This window comes from Theropithecus gelada, chromosome 9, assembly GCF_003255815.1.
Source record: "Theropithecus gelada isolate Dixy chromosome 9, Tgel_1.0, whole genome shotgun sequence".
NCBI lineage: Eukaryota > Metazoa > Chordata > Mammalia > Primates > Cercopithecidae > Theropithecus > Theropithecus gelada.
The window spans coordinates 110280725-110296023 of record NC_037677.1 but is presented as its reverse complement, the minus strand read 5'-3'; the positions used below and the strand labels follow the sequence as shown (position 1 = coordinate 110296023).

General features: G+C 40.1%; 1 protein-coding gene across 4 annotated transcripts in view; it reads left to right on the top strand.

Annotated features, from left to right (window-relative positions):
* The first annotated feature begins 907 nt into the window (after positions 1-907).
* Positions 908-15299, top strand: part of NRAP (nebulin related anchoring protein) — a 76118-nt gene continuing 61726 nt past the window's right edge. For 2 of the 4 annotated variants that reach the window (XM_025397294.1, XM_025397296.1), the window contains exons 1-9: positions 908-1167; positions 1530-1624; positions 2212-2299; positions 7364-7468; positions 10795-10899; positions 11882-11986; positions 13018-13122; positions 14387-14494; positions 14790-14897. In XM_025397294.1, the coding sequence (XP_025253079.1) occupies positions 1096-1167; positions 1530-1624; positions 2212-2299; positions 7364-7468; positions 10795-10899; positions 11882-11986; positions 13018-13122; positions 14387-14494; positions 14790-14897 (891 nt within the window). In that variant the 5' untranslated portion in view covers positions 908-1095. The remainder of the gene's footprint in view (positions 1168-1529; positions 1625-2211; positions 2300-7363; positions 7469-10794; positions 10900-11881; positions 11987-13017; positions 13123-14386; positions 14495-14789; positions 14898-15299) is intronic. The other 2 variants (XM_025397297.1, XM_025397295.1) reach the window with 1 other exon arrangement.

Below are 15299 nucleotides of genomic sequence, written 5' to 3'. Positions count from 1 at the left end.
TTATGAAGCACCTTTTATTGCCAGGCCTTGTTCTAGGCATGGGGGATATAGAAGTGGCAAAAAGGACCAAGGATCCTGTTTAGATAGAACTCATATTTTGATGGGAGAGACACGATTTTTAAAAGTAGAAACATTAACATGTAATATGTCCAGTTGTGATACCGACATGAAGACCATCAAGCAGGCTAAGAGTAATAGAAGATAATGAGATAGGAGGAGGGACAGGTGAGGTACCATTTTGTATCAGGTATTTCTATAAGGTGATAAGGTGACATTAGCAGAGACTGAGGCAATAAGAGGTTTCCCAAAGCCAGGAAGAGAGATTCTGTCTTCATGTTACCCCTTTTAAGGCCTGTGAGGCAAGGGACCAAGCACAAAGGCCTTCTTGGAACATTCTAGAATAAAATACAGAGGTCAAAACACCAAGAGTTCTCATTTGTTTTTAGTTTTGCGTTCCAGTAGAAGCTAAACACAAATTGATACCTTATTAAGTGTTTAGTTTCACTGTTGTAAACACTTTGGGTAGGTAAAGTTAAAACTCAAGTGTGATATTTATCCATTTAAAGGAGTGAATCAATCCTATTTTATTTTCTATATTTTTGGGAGCTGTCCTTTCTGCTTTAGTCATAGGATGCATAGAGCAAGCTTTTCTAATTTGATTGTTGGATGACGGTGTGGCATCTTCCTTTAGGTTCTTTTCTTGGGTCATGATCACAGCTAGTGCTAAACCACTCCGTGCTGCCTGATCATACACCAGGATTTGGTTATCCACATAAACATGATGCTGTTGTGAGTTCATTTTTCTATTTAGAGAAGCATGTCAGCTAGAAATACTTCCACCTTATTTCCCAGACGCATGCGTGCTGAGTGAGTGGCCAAAATAGCCCCTTGAGTAAGTGGCAGCTTTAAAAACCATCCAACTGCCGACTTCAAACTAGAAGGTCAGCAAAGGAAAGTGGAAGTTGGACTCTGAACGATCGAGGCGCCCACAGGAATTTTAGAGACGTCGGATTTTGAAGGCTTGAACTAGACTGGGGGTTCTCCTTGCATTTCTTGCCTGTTGCCTATCTTTGTCTTCTCCCTTCCGGCTTCGAGATGAATGTGCAGGCTTGCTCTAGGTGTGGGTATGGGGTTTATCCTGCTGAGAAGATCAGCTGTATAGATCAGGTCAGTAGACATTTCTTGGCTTTTGTGAATAATAACACACACAGGAAATTGACCTTCTCACATATGGACATAGGTAAATATGGAAATTTAATTTTCAGTTAAATTTTTTTGAACCACAAGAAAAAGTTGTATTTTCCCACCTTTATTTAGTTCTACCCATTTCTATTTCTTCTATGTTGTCTCGAAAAGAAAAGTTATCCATTTATTTAACTGTGAGTGTTGTTATAGCTGAGTGTGTGGTTTTTAATTTTTTTAAATCACCATTTTATCCTCGAAGTTCATTTTTGTACCCTAAAATATATAAGAACCTTGAGTCTGGGGGAGAAAAGGTAATTGCTAAATCTTCTCTGTATGATTTCTAGATATGGCATAAAGCCTGTTTTCACTGTGAAGTTTGCAAGATGATGCTGTCTGTTAATAACTTTGTGAGTCACCAGAAAAAGCCGTACTGTCACGCGTAAGTGTTTGATGCCCTCACCACCACCTCTTGAGTTTTATTTGTTTTTCAACAAGGAGCCAACTAAATGTTCAAATCACATACCCCAGGGTTAAATCCAAGAAATATCTTCCCCAAAGTGTTCACTTGTATCCTGTCATTAAAGAGACCTAAGGTGGGATTTTATGCAATGGACACAAAATTTCAAATTTCTTCCAAGTAAAAGATCAAATATATCCACTATAACCTCATGTCAAATGATTAAATATTGTGCAGAAAAATATAATGGCCATAAATATGCATCTAGAGCTTTGAAGTATTTTCTTTTAAATAATTTCAGAATCCTTTTTTACTTTCTTTAGGAAGTTTTCAAGTGATCATTTCCAGTTAAATTTAGGCTTTCAGTTGTATATGTTGATTTTATTTGATTTGCTTTTTTTTTCTGGAAGATGCATTGCCTGGAAAATCATGAACTTAATTTTTAAGTTTTATATTTATTGATTTTTTAAAAAAATAACTATTATTATTTAAAAATAATCTTAAGAATAGTCCCTCAATCATTTGGATAAAGTACATTTCTAATTTTGATTTTTACCTATTTGTTGTAGTCATAACCCTAAGAACAACACTTTCACCAGTGTCTATCACACTCCATTAAATCTAAATGTGAGGACATTCCCAGAAGCCATCAGTGGGGTAAGTTATTTAATTTTCAGTGGGACGGAGGGTATGGAGAATGGTTGGTTACTGGGTAGAAACATACAATTAGATAGAAGGAATATGTTCTAGCCAGGCACGGTGGCTCACACCTGTAATCCCAAGACTTTGGGAGGCCAAAGCAGGCAAGTGGTTTGAGCTTAGGAGTTAGAGATTGGCCTGGGCAACATAGTGAGACCCTGTCTTTATTTCTTAGAAAATTAAATAAATAAAAGAAGGAATATGTTGTAATGTCCTATAGCAGACTAGGGTGACCACAATTAACAACAAAGTATCATATAATTCAAAATAGCTGGAATAGAAATAATAGTTGAGGCGAAACACTCTAAATACCCTGACTTGATCATTATACATTCTAATACGTAACGAAATATTACATGTACTCCACAAATATGTGCAAATATTATATATCCATTAATAATGCTTGGGCACGTGTAAAGTTTTTAAGTGTCTCTGTCTGCATGTGAAGCTGCCCACTTCCTCCACATACACATGTAAAGTGCATTTGAGTAACAAATGTGACTGTTTGTTCTCCCACAATTTTAGGGGCCAATATACAGGATAATGTAGATAGAATAATTGAGGTCCTTGATTTCAGTATAATCTTTGTGTCTTGACCAGCTCAAGACTGTTTCATAAAATGATGACAGTTTATAGAGTAGGCTCTGCACACACTAGATGCTTACTACATAAAACAATGCTTACATAGTTGGAACATATTACGAGGATCTTGACTTTTCCCTGTGACATTCTGGTACGTAAAATCAAAACCTTTAGTTTCACACTCAAGTCTCTCTGAATTCAGTCATTACTTAGGATTATTGACAGCCTGTTTTCCGCTTGGGGTGGGAATAGGTCAAAGATGTTTTCCTTTGGAAAGGAAGTTTAGTTTAGGAGGTGTGGAGTTGAGATGGGGAGGTAAACATGGAGGCCACACTGCCAAATCCAACCTCTTGAAAATCTAATAGTGGAGTTTTGTCAAATAACCAGCTATCGACGTAACTCTTGCACCTACTAAAATGATGAATCATTGAGCTTCTATAACCCATGCCCACAGGAGGTTGTTCTGTGGGATGAAGTTTTAGTGGCTTTCTAAAATTAGAAAATTACCCATGAGGTGAAAGGTTCTCTAGTAATCCCTCCTTACCCAAGATTCCCTTCCTAATGTTGCTCCACCTCATACTGACTCCCTTCCTTGCCCAACTGTCCTCCTCCCAAGAAACTGTATATGAGATAGAGGTAGTGGTCTTGCTGTGTGGCTGTCTACACATGCTGCCAAGATACCTTATTTTCACTAAATGCTTAGAACTAATTGTGAGTTTATTTCTTTTATTTAACAAGCTTATATAGCATTTACTGTAGAAGCACTTAATTCATTTAACATACATCGCAACCCAATGAAGTTGATACTACTATTATCCCATTTTACGATGAGGAAACGGAGGCTTAAATTGTTGCTCAGATATCATTGCTTCCTAGGGATTCACAAGTCTTAAGAATTCACAAGCAATCCTAGGTTACTGAGAAGCCTAATTCTTTCAGGACTTTGTTTTCATCTCTTGGTGTCTGAGGGCAGCTACATGAAATTATAGTAAATATTGTATATAGCTCTTACTTAAACAGAGTGCTAAACACTCTGATAAGTTGTTTATATTATCTCATGTGTTCTTGACAAGAGCCTTCTGTAATATTATCATGTTATAGTTGAGGAAACTGAGGCTCAGAGAGGTTAAATAACCTGCCTAGTTTACCCAGCTGGTTGGGCACAAATCCAGATCTGTTTAACTTTAGAATATTTGTTAGTGGCTCACTTTCATATATACCCAGAGGGTGGCAAACTCTCTAGAAGACAAAAAGCACTTGTTCATGTTTTCAAATATCCAGATGTTTCTGCAGTTGTGTAGCGAGGATTTGACAGATAAAACATGAGGAGATGTACTTTACATCAGAATACTGTTTGCATTTATTACACTGTCTACAGAAAGATCCATAATGTCTGTATTTTCCCTCTAACTGAGCCACAGCGGGCACATCTCCACCTAATAATTACACAACAGGTTGCACACTATTTTCCTTTTTTTGAAGTGGGAGTGGACTCACTTTATTTTAACTGTGTATGACAGGCCCGACCTGGAGCAAGGCTAGGATTGTTGCTGGTTCTATTTCCAGCCACAGACAGTGATGTGAGCTTCCCAGGAGGCCTGTGTGTGTGTATTTGTTTGTGTCTATGTGACAGTGTATATGTGTGTATATACATGTGTGTGTGCATCTGGGGAGTGCGTATATGTGTGTATGTAGGTGTGAATGTGTATGCACACACATCTATATGTGTGTATGTGATGTGTGTGCATGTGTATGTGTGTGCACATGTTCATGTGTATTGTATGCATGTATTTGGTGTGTATGTATATATGTGTATGTATGTATATGTGTATGCATGTGGGATATGTATATGTGTATGTGGTATGTATATATGTGTATATAGTGAGTGTATATATGTGTGTATGGTGTTTATGTATGTATGTATGTATATATGTGTGTATGGTGTTTATGTACGTATGTGTGTATATATGTGTATATGGTGTGTGTGTGTGTGTATGTGTGTGTGTTGTCTGCTGAGATCACTTTCTCCTTCTTGCCCACCAGGGACAAAGTAAAATGGACAACCATGTCCCTTACAGGGCCCAGCTCTTACAACTGCCCGAGGGTGTGCTATGAATTACCTTTCACCTCCTTGTGATCTCTGAGAGACTTTGACAATTGAATAAAAAACAAATTCATTGTGCAAGTGCTAAAATCAAAAAAGGAAAGAGAGTTTTCAGTGACAGTGATGAAGGAGAAAAGCAAAGATTTTAAGCTGGCATTCAAAGCCGATTTGCAGTGTTTTGTTCCTAAATGTCACCCTTTGAAAAATAAATAAATATTTGCAAAGATAGCATTTCCTGTTTGGTAGGTGTGAATGGAATTTTTAGAAAAATAAAACATCTAGGCTTTTTTTCTATTCAGAGAATGAAATGTAGCCCTTCATGCTTCCTTACCCCACTGGTAAGATTTATGGCATTTTTTCCTCTTTCTATTTCCTCGATGTAATCATGAATCTCAAGAAAGGTCCCTGGAGGAGGCAAACCCTCCCCAGTGGTAGATTTGCACTGGGGAAGGAGGACAGCAAATATAACTTTCTAGAAGTGGGCAGAATATCTATTTTGGCCATTTGTTTCTGATTACTAAAGTACATTGTTCTCAAGGAGGGCAGTTTCCCCCAACCCCTACCTGGGGGACATTTGTTACTGTCTGGGGACATATTGATTGTCGCGACTGGTGTTGGTGGGGTATTATTGCATCTGGTGGGTAGAGACCTAGGATGCTGCTAAACATCTTGCCATGCTTGAGGCAGTCCTTCACAACAAATAATTAACTGGCCCAAAATATTGGTAGTGTTATTTGTAGGTAAACAAACAAACAAACAAACAAAAAAAGCCCACTTTAAGTTTATGTAATGTTCATTTGTTTCTTAAAAATACAAGGAAAAAGCATGTAAAGATCTCTCAATGTATATATTTAAAATATACACATCAAGAGCATTAAGCAGTAGGAACCGTGGAGAGTCAATGTCAGAAGATGCCCTTGATAGGGAACAATAATTCTTTGGGTTTAAACTTTTCTCTGAGCTTATTTTCTCATTATGTTTAAAATTAAGAATTTAAACTTCAGCTTGTAAAAATTGCAGATTTCTTTCTTTCTTTCTTTCTCTTTCTTTCTTTTTTTTTTTTTTCCGGGATCTCATTTTTTTGCCCAGGCTGGAGTGTAGTGGCATGATGTCGGCTCACTGCAACCTCCGCCTCCTGGGTTCAAGTGATTCTCATATCTCAGCCTCCTGAGTAGTTGGGACTACAGGCGTGTGGCACCATGCTCAGCTAATTTTTTCTATTTTTAGTAGGGATGGGGTTTCACTGTGTTGGCTAAGCAGGTCTCGAACTCCTGGCCTCAAGTGATCTGCCTGCCTCGGCCTCACAAAGTGCTGGGATTACAGGCGTGAGGTACTGCGCCTGGCCAAAATTGCAGATTTCTGGGCCCCGCCTCCTACCTAATAAATTTTGACATCTTAGTTTGGACCTAAGACCTTCTGATTTTTTTTCTTTTATAGTTAGTTCTTTTTACATTTAAGAAATCTTTGTCTATCTCAAGGTTATGAAGATGTTACTGAGAGGTCAGTTTCCCCCAATTAATCTATACATTCAAGGCAGTCCCATTCAAAATCCTGGTGTTTTTCTGTGGAAATGGACAGACTGATTCTGAAACGAATATAAAAACACAAAGCTCCAAAAATAGCCAAGAAACCAAAGAACAAAATTGAAGGACTCACCAGATTTCAAGACTTATTCTATAAAAGCAGACTTACTCTATTAACTCAGCATAGAATTGGCACAAGAAGAGAGAAATAGACCAGTGGACTCCAATACAAGGTCCAGAAATAGGGCTGCATGTATATGGTCACTTGAATTATGAGAAAGGCATCACTGCAATTTACCATAGCAAGAATGATTTTTCAATAAACAGTACTGTAGTAATTATATAGAAAAAAATGAACCTTGACCGTTATCTATACATAAAAATTAACTCAAGGTTTATTAAAAATCAGGGTGTTAAAGGTAAAATTGTGAGACACACAAAATTGTGGAGCCAGCATTTTAACAAGCTCCCTGGGTGATGATTACACGACTAAAATTAAGAACCACTACTCTAATGCCCAATGTTTTCTCAGGTTACTCTAATTTGTATTGTGTGTAGGTTTATAAAGACTTTATCTCGGTCACTTTAATTGCACTGCTCTAAAGAGCTTTGCACACAGCAGGTGTTCTATATGTGCCTCCTGGTTGGTGGTGCAGATGAAACCACAGGGAGACTGACAGCGCAGTGTGCCTTGTAGCTTAGTGCTTTGCAGTTGAGACTGAGCAGAATCCTCCAATTTTAGCTAGGAATTGTTTGTCTATCTTTTTCCTCTTTTCTGATGGAAACATCACTGACGACATCTTCCTTGTGCAGATCCATGACCAAGAAGACGGTGAACAGTTTAAATCAGTTTTTCACTGGGACATGAAATCCAAGGATAAGGAAGGTGCACCTAACAGGCAGCCCCTGGCAAATGAGGTGAGAGAAAAGTGATAAGTGGGTTTGGAAAAAGAAAGAATGACATACTATGTCAATTGAATGTATTATTATTATTACTTCTAGAGAAAATCAAGTAGGTTTCCTTTCATCCAGTTTGTAATTCCTACTGTCTATGGAAGACCTCAATCAGCGTGTCCTGACATCACCTGAACTCTATCTGCCCCAGACCAGGTTCACTGTCTTCCCCTTCCAGCCACTATATTTCTATCACCCAGGTTTGAAACGAAGACTACCCTTTCTTTCTCCAACACTTACTCAGCTCCACCCCTTTCTCTCCACTCTCCCAGTTCTGATCACGTCATTTCCTGCCTGGACCTTTACGAGGCTTCCCAAGATGGCCTCTTTCCCTCGTCTGGGCTGTCCTCTCTCCAGCTTCTCTCCACCCTTCCCGGGTATCCCTGACTTACTCTTCCCACCTCCCCTGTCTGTTGACAGACTCATCATTTCAGAATTCCTTAGCCATTTATTTTATTTACACACATAATATATGCATAAGAATTTGCATTATTCTCACTGTAAAAAAAAAAAAATCCAAACAGTACAAAGGTAACCCTTTATCCACCACCTCCAATTCCAGTTTTCTCTGTAGAAGTACCCGCTTTCATCAACCTTGTGGGTAGCATCCTTCCAGACTTTTCTCTCTTGATTTGCAAATAAAACTATCTATATCTGTCTTTCTAGAGTTTACTTTTGGACATGTTTACTACCATTTATTGAAGGATCTTGAATGAGTTATTTAACCGTTCTTTACTTCAACTTTCTCATCTGTAAGGTGAACTTCAAACACTTCCTAACATAATGATATTGTGATGATCAAAAGATCTTGGAACAGTGGTAGGCACAATAAATATCAGCTAGTATTATTTGTTATTGAAAATTACATACGTATATATGTTATATAAACCAAAAGTATCTGAGACAGGTCTCAATCCATGTAGAAAGTTTATTTTGCCAAGGTTAAGGATACGCCCACGACACAGCCTCAGGAGGTCCTGACAGCCTGTGCCAGAGGTGGTCAGAGTACAGCTTGCTTTTATACATTTTAGGGAGACATGAGACATCAATCAGTACATGTGAGGTGTACATTGGTTCCATCTGGAAAGGCAGGACAACTCGAAGTGGGGGCTTTCAGGTTGTAGGTAGATTTGAAGTTTTCTGATTGGCAGTTGGTTGAAAGAGTTATTAACTAAAGACCTGAAATCAATAGAAAGAGATGTCTGGATTACAACAAGGGATTGTGGAGACCAAAGTTTTATCATGCAGATGAAGCCTCCAAGTAGCAGGTTTCAGAGAGAATAGATTGTAAATATTTCTTATCAGACTTAAAGTCTGTGTTGGTATTAATACTGGTCTGTAGGCTTTTCCTGAATTCCAAAAGGGAGGTGGGTATAATGAGACATGTTTGACCTCCCCCTTCCCATCATGGCCTAAACCAGTTTTGCAGGTTAACTTTGGAATGTCCTTGGCTGAGAGGAGGGGTCTGTTCTGATGGGTAGGGGGCTTAGCATTTTATTTTTCGTTTACAGTATATTAAATGTATACTTTTTTCATGAAACAATATGCATTGTTGTGAAGTAGTTTTCACTCAACAAATATCTTGGAAATATTTCTATATCAGCATCCTTTTAAGCCATCGTGAATGGGTGGATCATAGGTGCACCATTAAAAATGGATGTACAAGGCCGGGTGCTATGGCTCACGCCTGTAATCCCAGAACTTTGGGAGGCCAAGGTGGGTGGATCACCTGAGGTCAGGAGTTCGAGACCAGCCTGGCCAACATGGCAAAACCTCGTCTCTACTAAAAATACAAAAATTAGCCAGACATGGTGGTATGTGCCTGTAATCCCAGCTACTCAGGAGGCTGTGGCAGGAGAATTGCTTGAACCTGGGAGGCAGAGGTTGCAGTAAGCTGAGATAGTCCCACTACACTCCGTCCTGGGTGACAGAGCAAGCCTCTGTCTCAACAACAACAAAAAAAGAATGGATGTACAATACTATACTATCCTATTGATAGACAGGATTACAGGATTATTCAAAAAATTTTTTTCTATTGCAAAGTTGCAATGAACACTCTTGTTCAAGACCTCTTTTGTACACAAATGAGTTTTTTTCTAGACTAGCTAATGAAAAAACAAAGTTGCTAGATCAAAGGGTATGTCCCTTTTAAATTTTAATTGGGGATCAAATTGCATTCTAAAATAGCTGTACATTTTATATTCCCAAAGGCAGTTTGTGAGAATGCCTGTTTCCCCACATTCTAACCAGCACTTGGTATTGTCAGATAAGTGTTTGGACAATCTGCATCTTGTTTCAATTTAGATGTCCCTGATTGCTAGTCAGGTTGAGTGTAATTTCACATATGAATAATCTGTCTTTCCAGATCTCCAAAGGCTGGCTCTACCCAACCTGTCCAACTTGCCCCCCTCCAGCCCACCTGGCTCCCCATCTCTTTCCCTCGGGTCCAGTCAAACCCAGCTCCTCATGGTCCTAAGTACTGAGCCCATCACTGCCTTCATGCTTTTATTCATGGCAGCCCACATTCCTGGAATTTATTCAACAAATAATTATTGAGTCTATGAGTTGCTACATACTGTTCCAAGCTTTTGGGATGCATTAGTGAACCAAACACAAAAATCCCTGCCCTCATGGAACTGACCTTCTAGAGTGGATGCCATTTTTTCTCCCTTGGCCTCTGCTAATTGCCCTCAGCCCTGGAGGTACAGCTCAAATTCTATCTTCCTGCTCCAAATGGGACCCATCTCTTACAGACTGCTTTTTAAAGATTCTTATTGTACTTATCACTCAGACAATACACTTAAACCATAACAGTTTTCTAATTGCTATTTGTTTCATGTTAGTTTTATCTCCCAAGGTGGTAGGTCATGAGTATCTTAAAAGAGAAACTTTGCCTTTCCTTTTTTTTTTTTTTCTTTTCTTTCCATTGTCAGTTGTCAAGTAACAGGTAGTAGGTTTTTGACATTTGTCTGAATAATGTTGATTAATCTCAGATTACGTGACCGCAGTGATTTCCCCTCCTCCTCACCCAATCCTGATGCAATGGTGTGCAAGAAAATGCTGCTATATTCCAAATTTTCCTGTGACATAGTGGTTTTCAGAAAGTTCAATTATTTAGAAACTTAGGTCATTTTCTAGCCTGAAATAAATGAACATTTCAGTTAGCTAAGACCCAGGATTTACCAATAGGAGTTTATAATGTTTAAGAATATCTTCTTTTGACAATGTATGTAAGTGTTACTGGGAGTCTGGGACATGTGTTTGTATCCCTTCGTGTGCTTCCTTTGTAGAGAGCCTATTGGACTGGATATAGGGAAGGGAATGCTTGGTGCCCAGGAGCTCTGCCAGACCCCGAAATTGTAAGGATGGTTGAGGCTCGAAAGTCTCTTGGTGAGGTAAGCACCCTAGAAATTGCTTTAGGAATTGGTTTAGCAATTACTTAGCAATTAGTTTGACTGTTCCTTGACTTTTACAATTGTGGTAGACAGAATGATGCTATCATCCCCAAAGACACCCGTGTCCTAATCTCTGGAACCAGGAGGGTCAGAGTCAGAGGAAAGGTGATGCAGTGACAGAAGCAGAGGCCAAAGCCATGTAGGGCAGGAACTAGAAATGTGGGGGCCTCTAGAAGCTGGAAAAGGCAGATAAACAGATTATCCTCTAGAACCTCCAGAAGGAATCATCCCTGATGGCCCATTTTAAAGTACTGACCTCCAGAATCGTAAGAGATCTTAGCAGGCTTTCACATAGGGAAGACAATTTTAGCCTGAATTGTGGAAATCCTCAACCATTTGCACAGGTTACACTCTAGGTAACTAGATCCCTCCTAGTTACCTCTAGGTACACTTACCCTTTGAAGAATCTACTTTGGAAAACACTGTTAGTCCTCATGACTTTTCCTTTAGAAAATGGAAAGAAAACGCTAGAAACACAAATGCTAAGGTTTTAAGTCTCATTAGGAAAACTAATCATCAGAGATATTCAGAAAGTCAGAAGGAAAGAATCAGAGACATTTTACTTCCAATACTGTAGGACTCTTGCTAGCAGACGAGTTACAGGAAAGTCACCCACATATTAATTAATGGCTGTGTTACCTACAGGCCTTAGAGTCAAAGGGCAGCCCTTGAGTTGTGCTAGGTCCCCATATTTTGATATGAACATTGAAGAGGAGCCCCTTTGACATGGGAAATATGAGTTCTTCAGTGCTGATGGTTTTATTCAAATTGCCAATTATAAGCCATATTTAAATTTATTACAGGTGATTGAAATATTTCCGAAGCACTTTATAAATCTAGTTTCATTGGTTTTATTGCAGTTTTCTTAGCTGTCATTCAATATCATCTCAGTTCTCATGCTGACATTGGTTCTGACCAACAGGAATATACAGAAGACTATGAGCAACCCAGGGGCAAGGGGAGCTTTCCAGCCATGATCACACCTGCTTATCAAAGGGCCAAGAAAGCCAACCAGTTGGCCAGCCAAGTGAGTGTCTGGGTGCTTTTTCACCATTGATTATGCTAATTTTTGTCATTAAAGAACCCCCATGGTTCAGGGAAAAAACAATAAAAGAGTGCTTTGGGGAGGTAGGTACCACAGGTGTCATATTACAGAGAAAACTGTGTTCTTGCCTTTTCCCTGTCAAGTATTCTCTGTGCGGTGATTGGACCATATCTATAAAATACAGAGAAGACTGTGTAGTTCACCCAAAGCCTGGACCACATGATTTCTTGAGTTTGCTTTAGCATTGAAGACATTTTTTATTTTTTTATTTTTTATTTTTATTTTTTGTGAGAAGGCGTCTTGCTCTGTCGCCAGCTGGAGTGCAGTGGCACAATCTCGGCTCACTGCAACCTCCGCCTCCTGGGTTCAAGTGATTCTCCTGCCTCAGTCTCCTGAGTAGCTGGACTACAGGTGCCCACCACCACACCCAGCTAATTTTTGTATTTTTAGTAGCAATGGGGTTTCACCATGTTGGCCAGGGCAACAATGGTGACCTTGTGATCTACCCACCTCAGCCTCCCAAAGTGCTGGGATTACAAGCGTGAGCCACCGCGCCCAGCCGAAGACACTAATTTTTAACTGGGTGTCAGGTCCACCGGAAGAGTAGCAAAGTTTATTTGTTAAAAGCTCAGATTTTGGAGCCAGAATGCTGAAATTTGAATCCTGGCTCTATCCCTTAGTGCTAAGTGACCATAGACAAATTACTTAAGTTCTCTCTTCCTTGGCTTCTCATTTGTAAAGTGAGAAAAACATTGGTTCTGCCAAATGTGATTGTTATGGAGATTAAGCAAGTTAATATTTGTTGGAGAGTGGCAATCCCTGGTACACTCCTGGACTTAGCACATTGGCATAGATACTTTTTGAGGAGGAGCCCATGAAACAAGCCACAGAAGACTTGCCACAGGTTTGTGTTGGGTGTAGCCTGATGGTGCAGCTTTAGGAGAGCCACAGGGAGAGGTCATTGCAGAGGCTGTGAGGTGGGTGCACCCTTGACTCTACTGTCTTCTCATCAGGTGGAATATAAGAGAGGGCATGATGAACGCATCTCCAGGTTCTCCACGGTGGCGGATACTCCTGAGCTGCTACGGAGCAAGGCTGTGGCACAGCTTCAAAGTGATGTAAGAAAGGAGGGAGGCCAGTCCATCACTGATGGGCATTTGGGTTGATTCCTCGTCTTTGCTCTTGTGAATAGTGCTGCAGTGAACATACACGTGCATGTATCTTTATAATAGAATGATAAAAAGGAACAAGATCATGTCCTTTGCAAGGACATGGATGGAGCTGGAGGCCATGATCCTCAGCAGACCAATACAAGAACAGAAAACCAAACACCCCATGTTCTCACTTATAAGTGGGAGCTGAGCAATGAGAACACATGGACACAGGGAGGGGAACAACACACACTAGGGCCCATGGTGGGGAGCTGGCGGGAGGGAGAGCATCAGGATAAATAGCTAATGCATGCCGGGCTTAATACCTAGGTGATGAGCTGATAGGTACAGCAAACCACCATGGCACACATTTACCTATGTAACAAACCTGCACATCCTGCGCATATATTCTGGAACTTAAATTAAATTTAAAAAAGAGAAAGAGAAATGAGGCAGGCCAAGATGCAGTGGTTTGCACGTAAGATCCTTCATTCTTTCCTTGCTTGGAGGTGGAGGGAGGGAGAATGTAGCAGACATTCTAGTCCTGCATGGGTACACAAGAAGAAATTCCTGAGGTCAAGGATGGTTGGCTTTGATAAGTCAGTTAGCAGAGACCTCGCAAAAACACTTCTTTAAAGAGAAAACTTTAGATTGGATTAACACCAAATTGGATGTATCTGAGTAATCTGAGAGAAATCTCTCTTGCCACTACAAATCAGAGAACATAATTTCTAAATAACTTTTACCACTTGCATTTACATAACTCAGATGTTCCATAGCATAATAAAATCAAGAACTTAGTGTTGTTCTGAATGGGATATTGAAGCAGAAATCCAGCTTCTGCTTAATATGTGGTTTCCTCTTGCCTTAGCCTCGATCTGGGGTTGAGAAGACTCTTGTGTCTCCCAAACGTGGCTGACAACTCCTTGAGGGCTGAAGACTTATTCCTCTGCCCAGGCCCAGTGCCTGGCCTGCACCAGGTGCTTAGCAAGCACGTGTTGAATTCCACATTGGGTGTCTCCATGTGCCAGGCACGGTGCTGGGTACTGGGAATAAGAAGGTGAATAAGATGCACATGGCCCATCAAACAGTAAGCCAATTATATGCCATATGAGCTATGACAGGAGATGGGCAGGATGTCATGGAACCCTTAGCAGAGCATCTCACTAAGATCATCTGATGAACAGTGGGATTGGGGCATGTGATTCACATTTTTTTTTCCCCATTTCAGGTGAGATACACACAGGACTATGAAGAACAAAGAGGGAAAGGCAGTTTCCCTGCGATGATCACACCCGCCTATCAGATAGCCAAAAGAGCCAATGAGCTGGCAAGTGATGTAAGTTTCCTTGACAATGTGGTCATGTTAGGGAGAAAAAGGAATGTGAATCTGGGCCTGGGGAGTCCAACTTCCTGTCGACTTTTGCATTTACCCTGAAGCCAGGGAGTAGTTTTCTTTCACAGTTTTAAGTCAATTTTACCATGACAATGACCTGGCACTTTTATGTCTGAGACATACCTACTCCCTAGAACCAAGCAGAAAAAGAATATTCCATTAAGACATTCACTTTTACTCTTTTGGCTCCTGTGTATGGGAGTCAAATTCACCGAGTTTGTCCTTTGCCTTCAAACAGGTGAGGTACCATCAACAATATCAAAAAGAAATGAGGGGAATGGCTGGTCCAGTCATTGGAGGAGCTGAGGGCATGTTGACAAGGGAATGTGCAGACCAATATGGCCAGGTATGTGATAAAATGATCTCCTGCCCTGCTCTTTTCCATGTTTGGCCCCTTCTAGGTTGTGATATAGCTATGACCATTTAATCAGGGGTGGGGCTGTCGTTTAATTTACCTTATTTAGGAAAGGTAGATTTTCCAAGATAGAAAGTAGTGGACAAACAGTTGTACAGGGCTCAACTTGACCCACTTAGGAAAACAGATTGAGGCACCTTTTTTTAAATAAACAAATGACTTATACCAATATGGTGGCTTGGCCAAGAAGAAAGCATTCTTATCTGTCCATTGAAGAACAGTCCCAAGGACTAAGATCAGCTAAGCTTAGCTGGTCTCTATCATAAGCAACATAGAGATCAAAATGCATCTTGAAAAATATTGGGCATTTCACTGAGTAGTGGGGCTCATTTT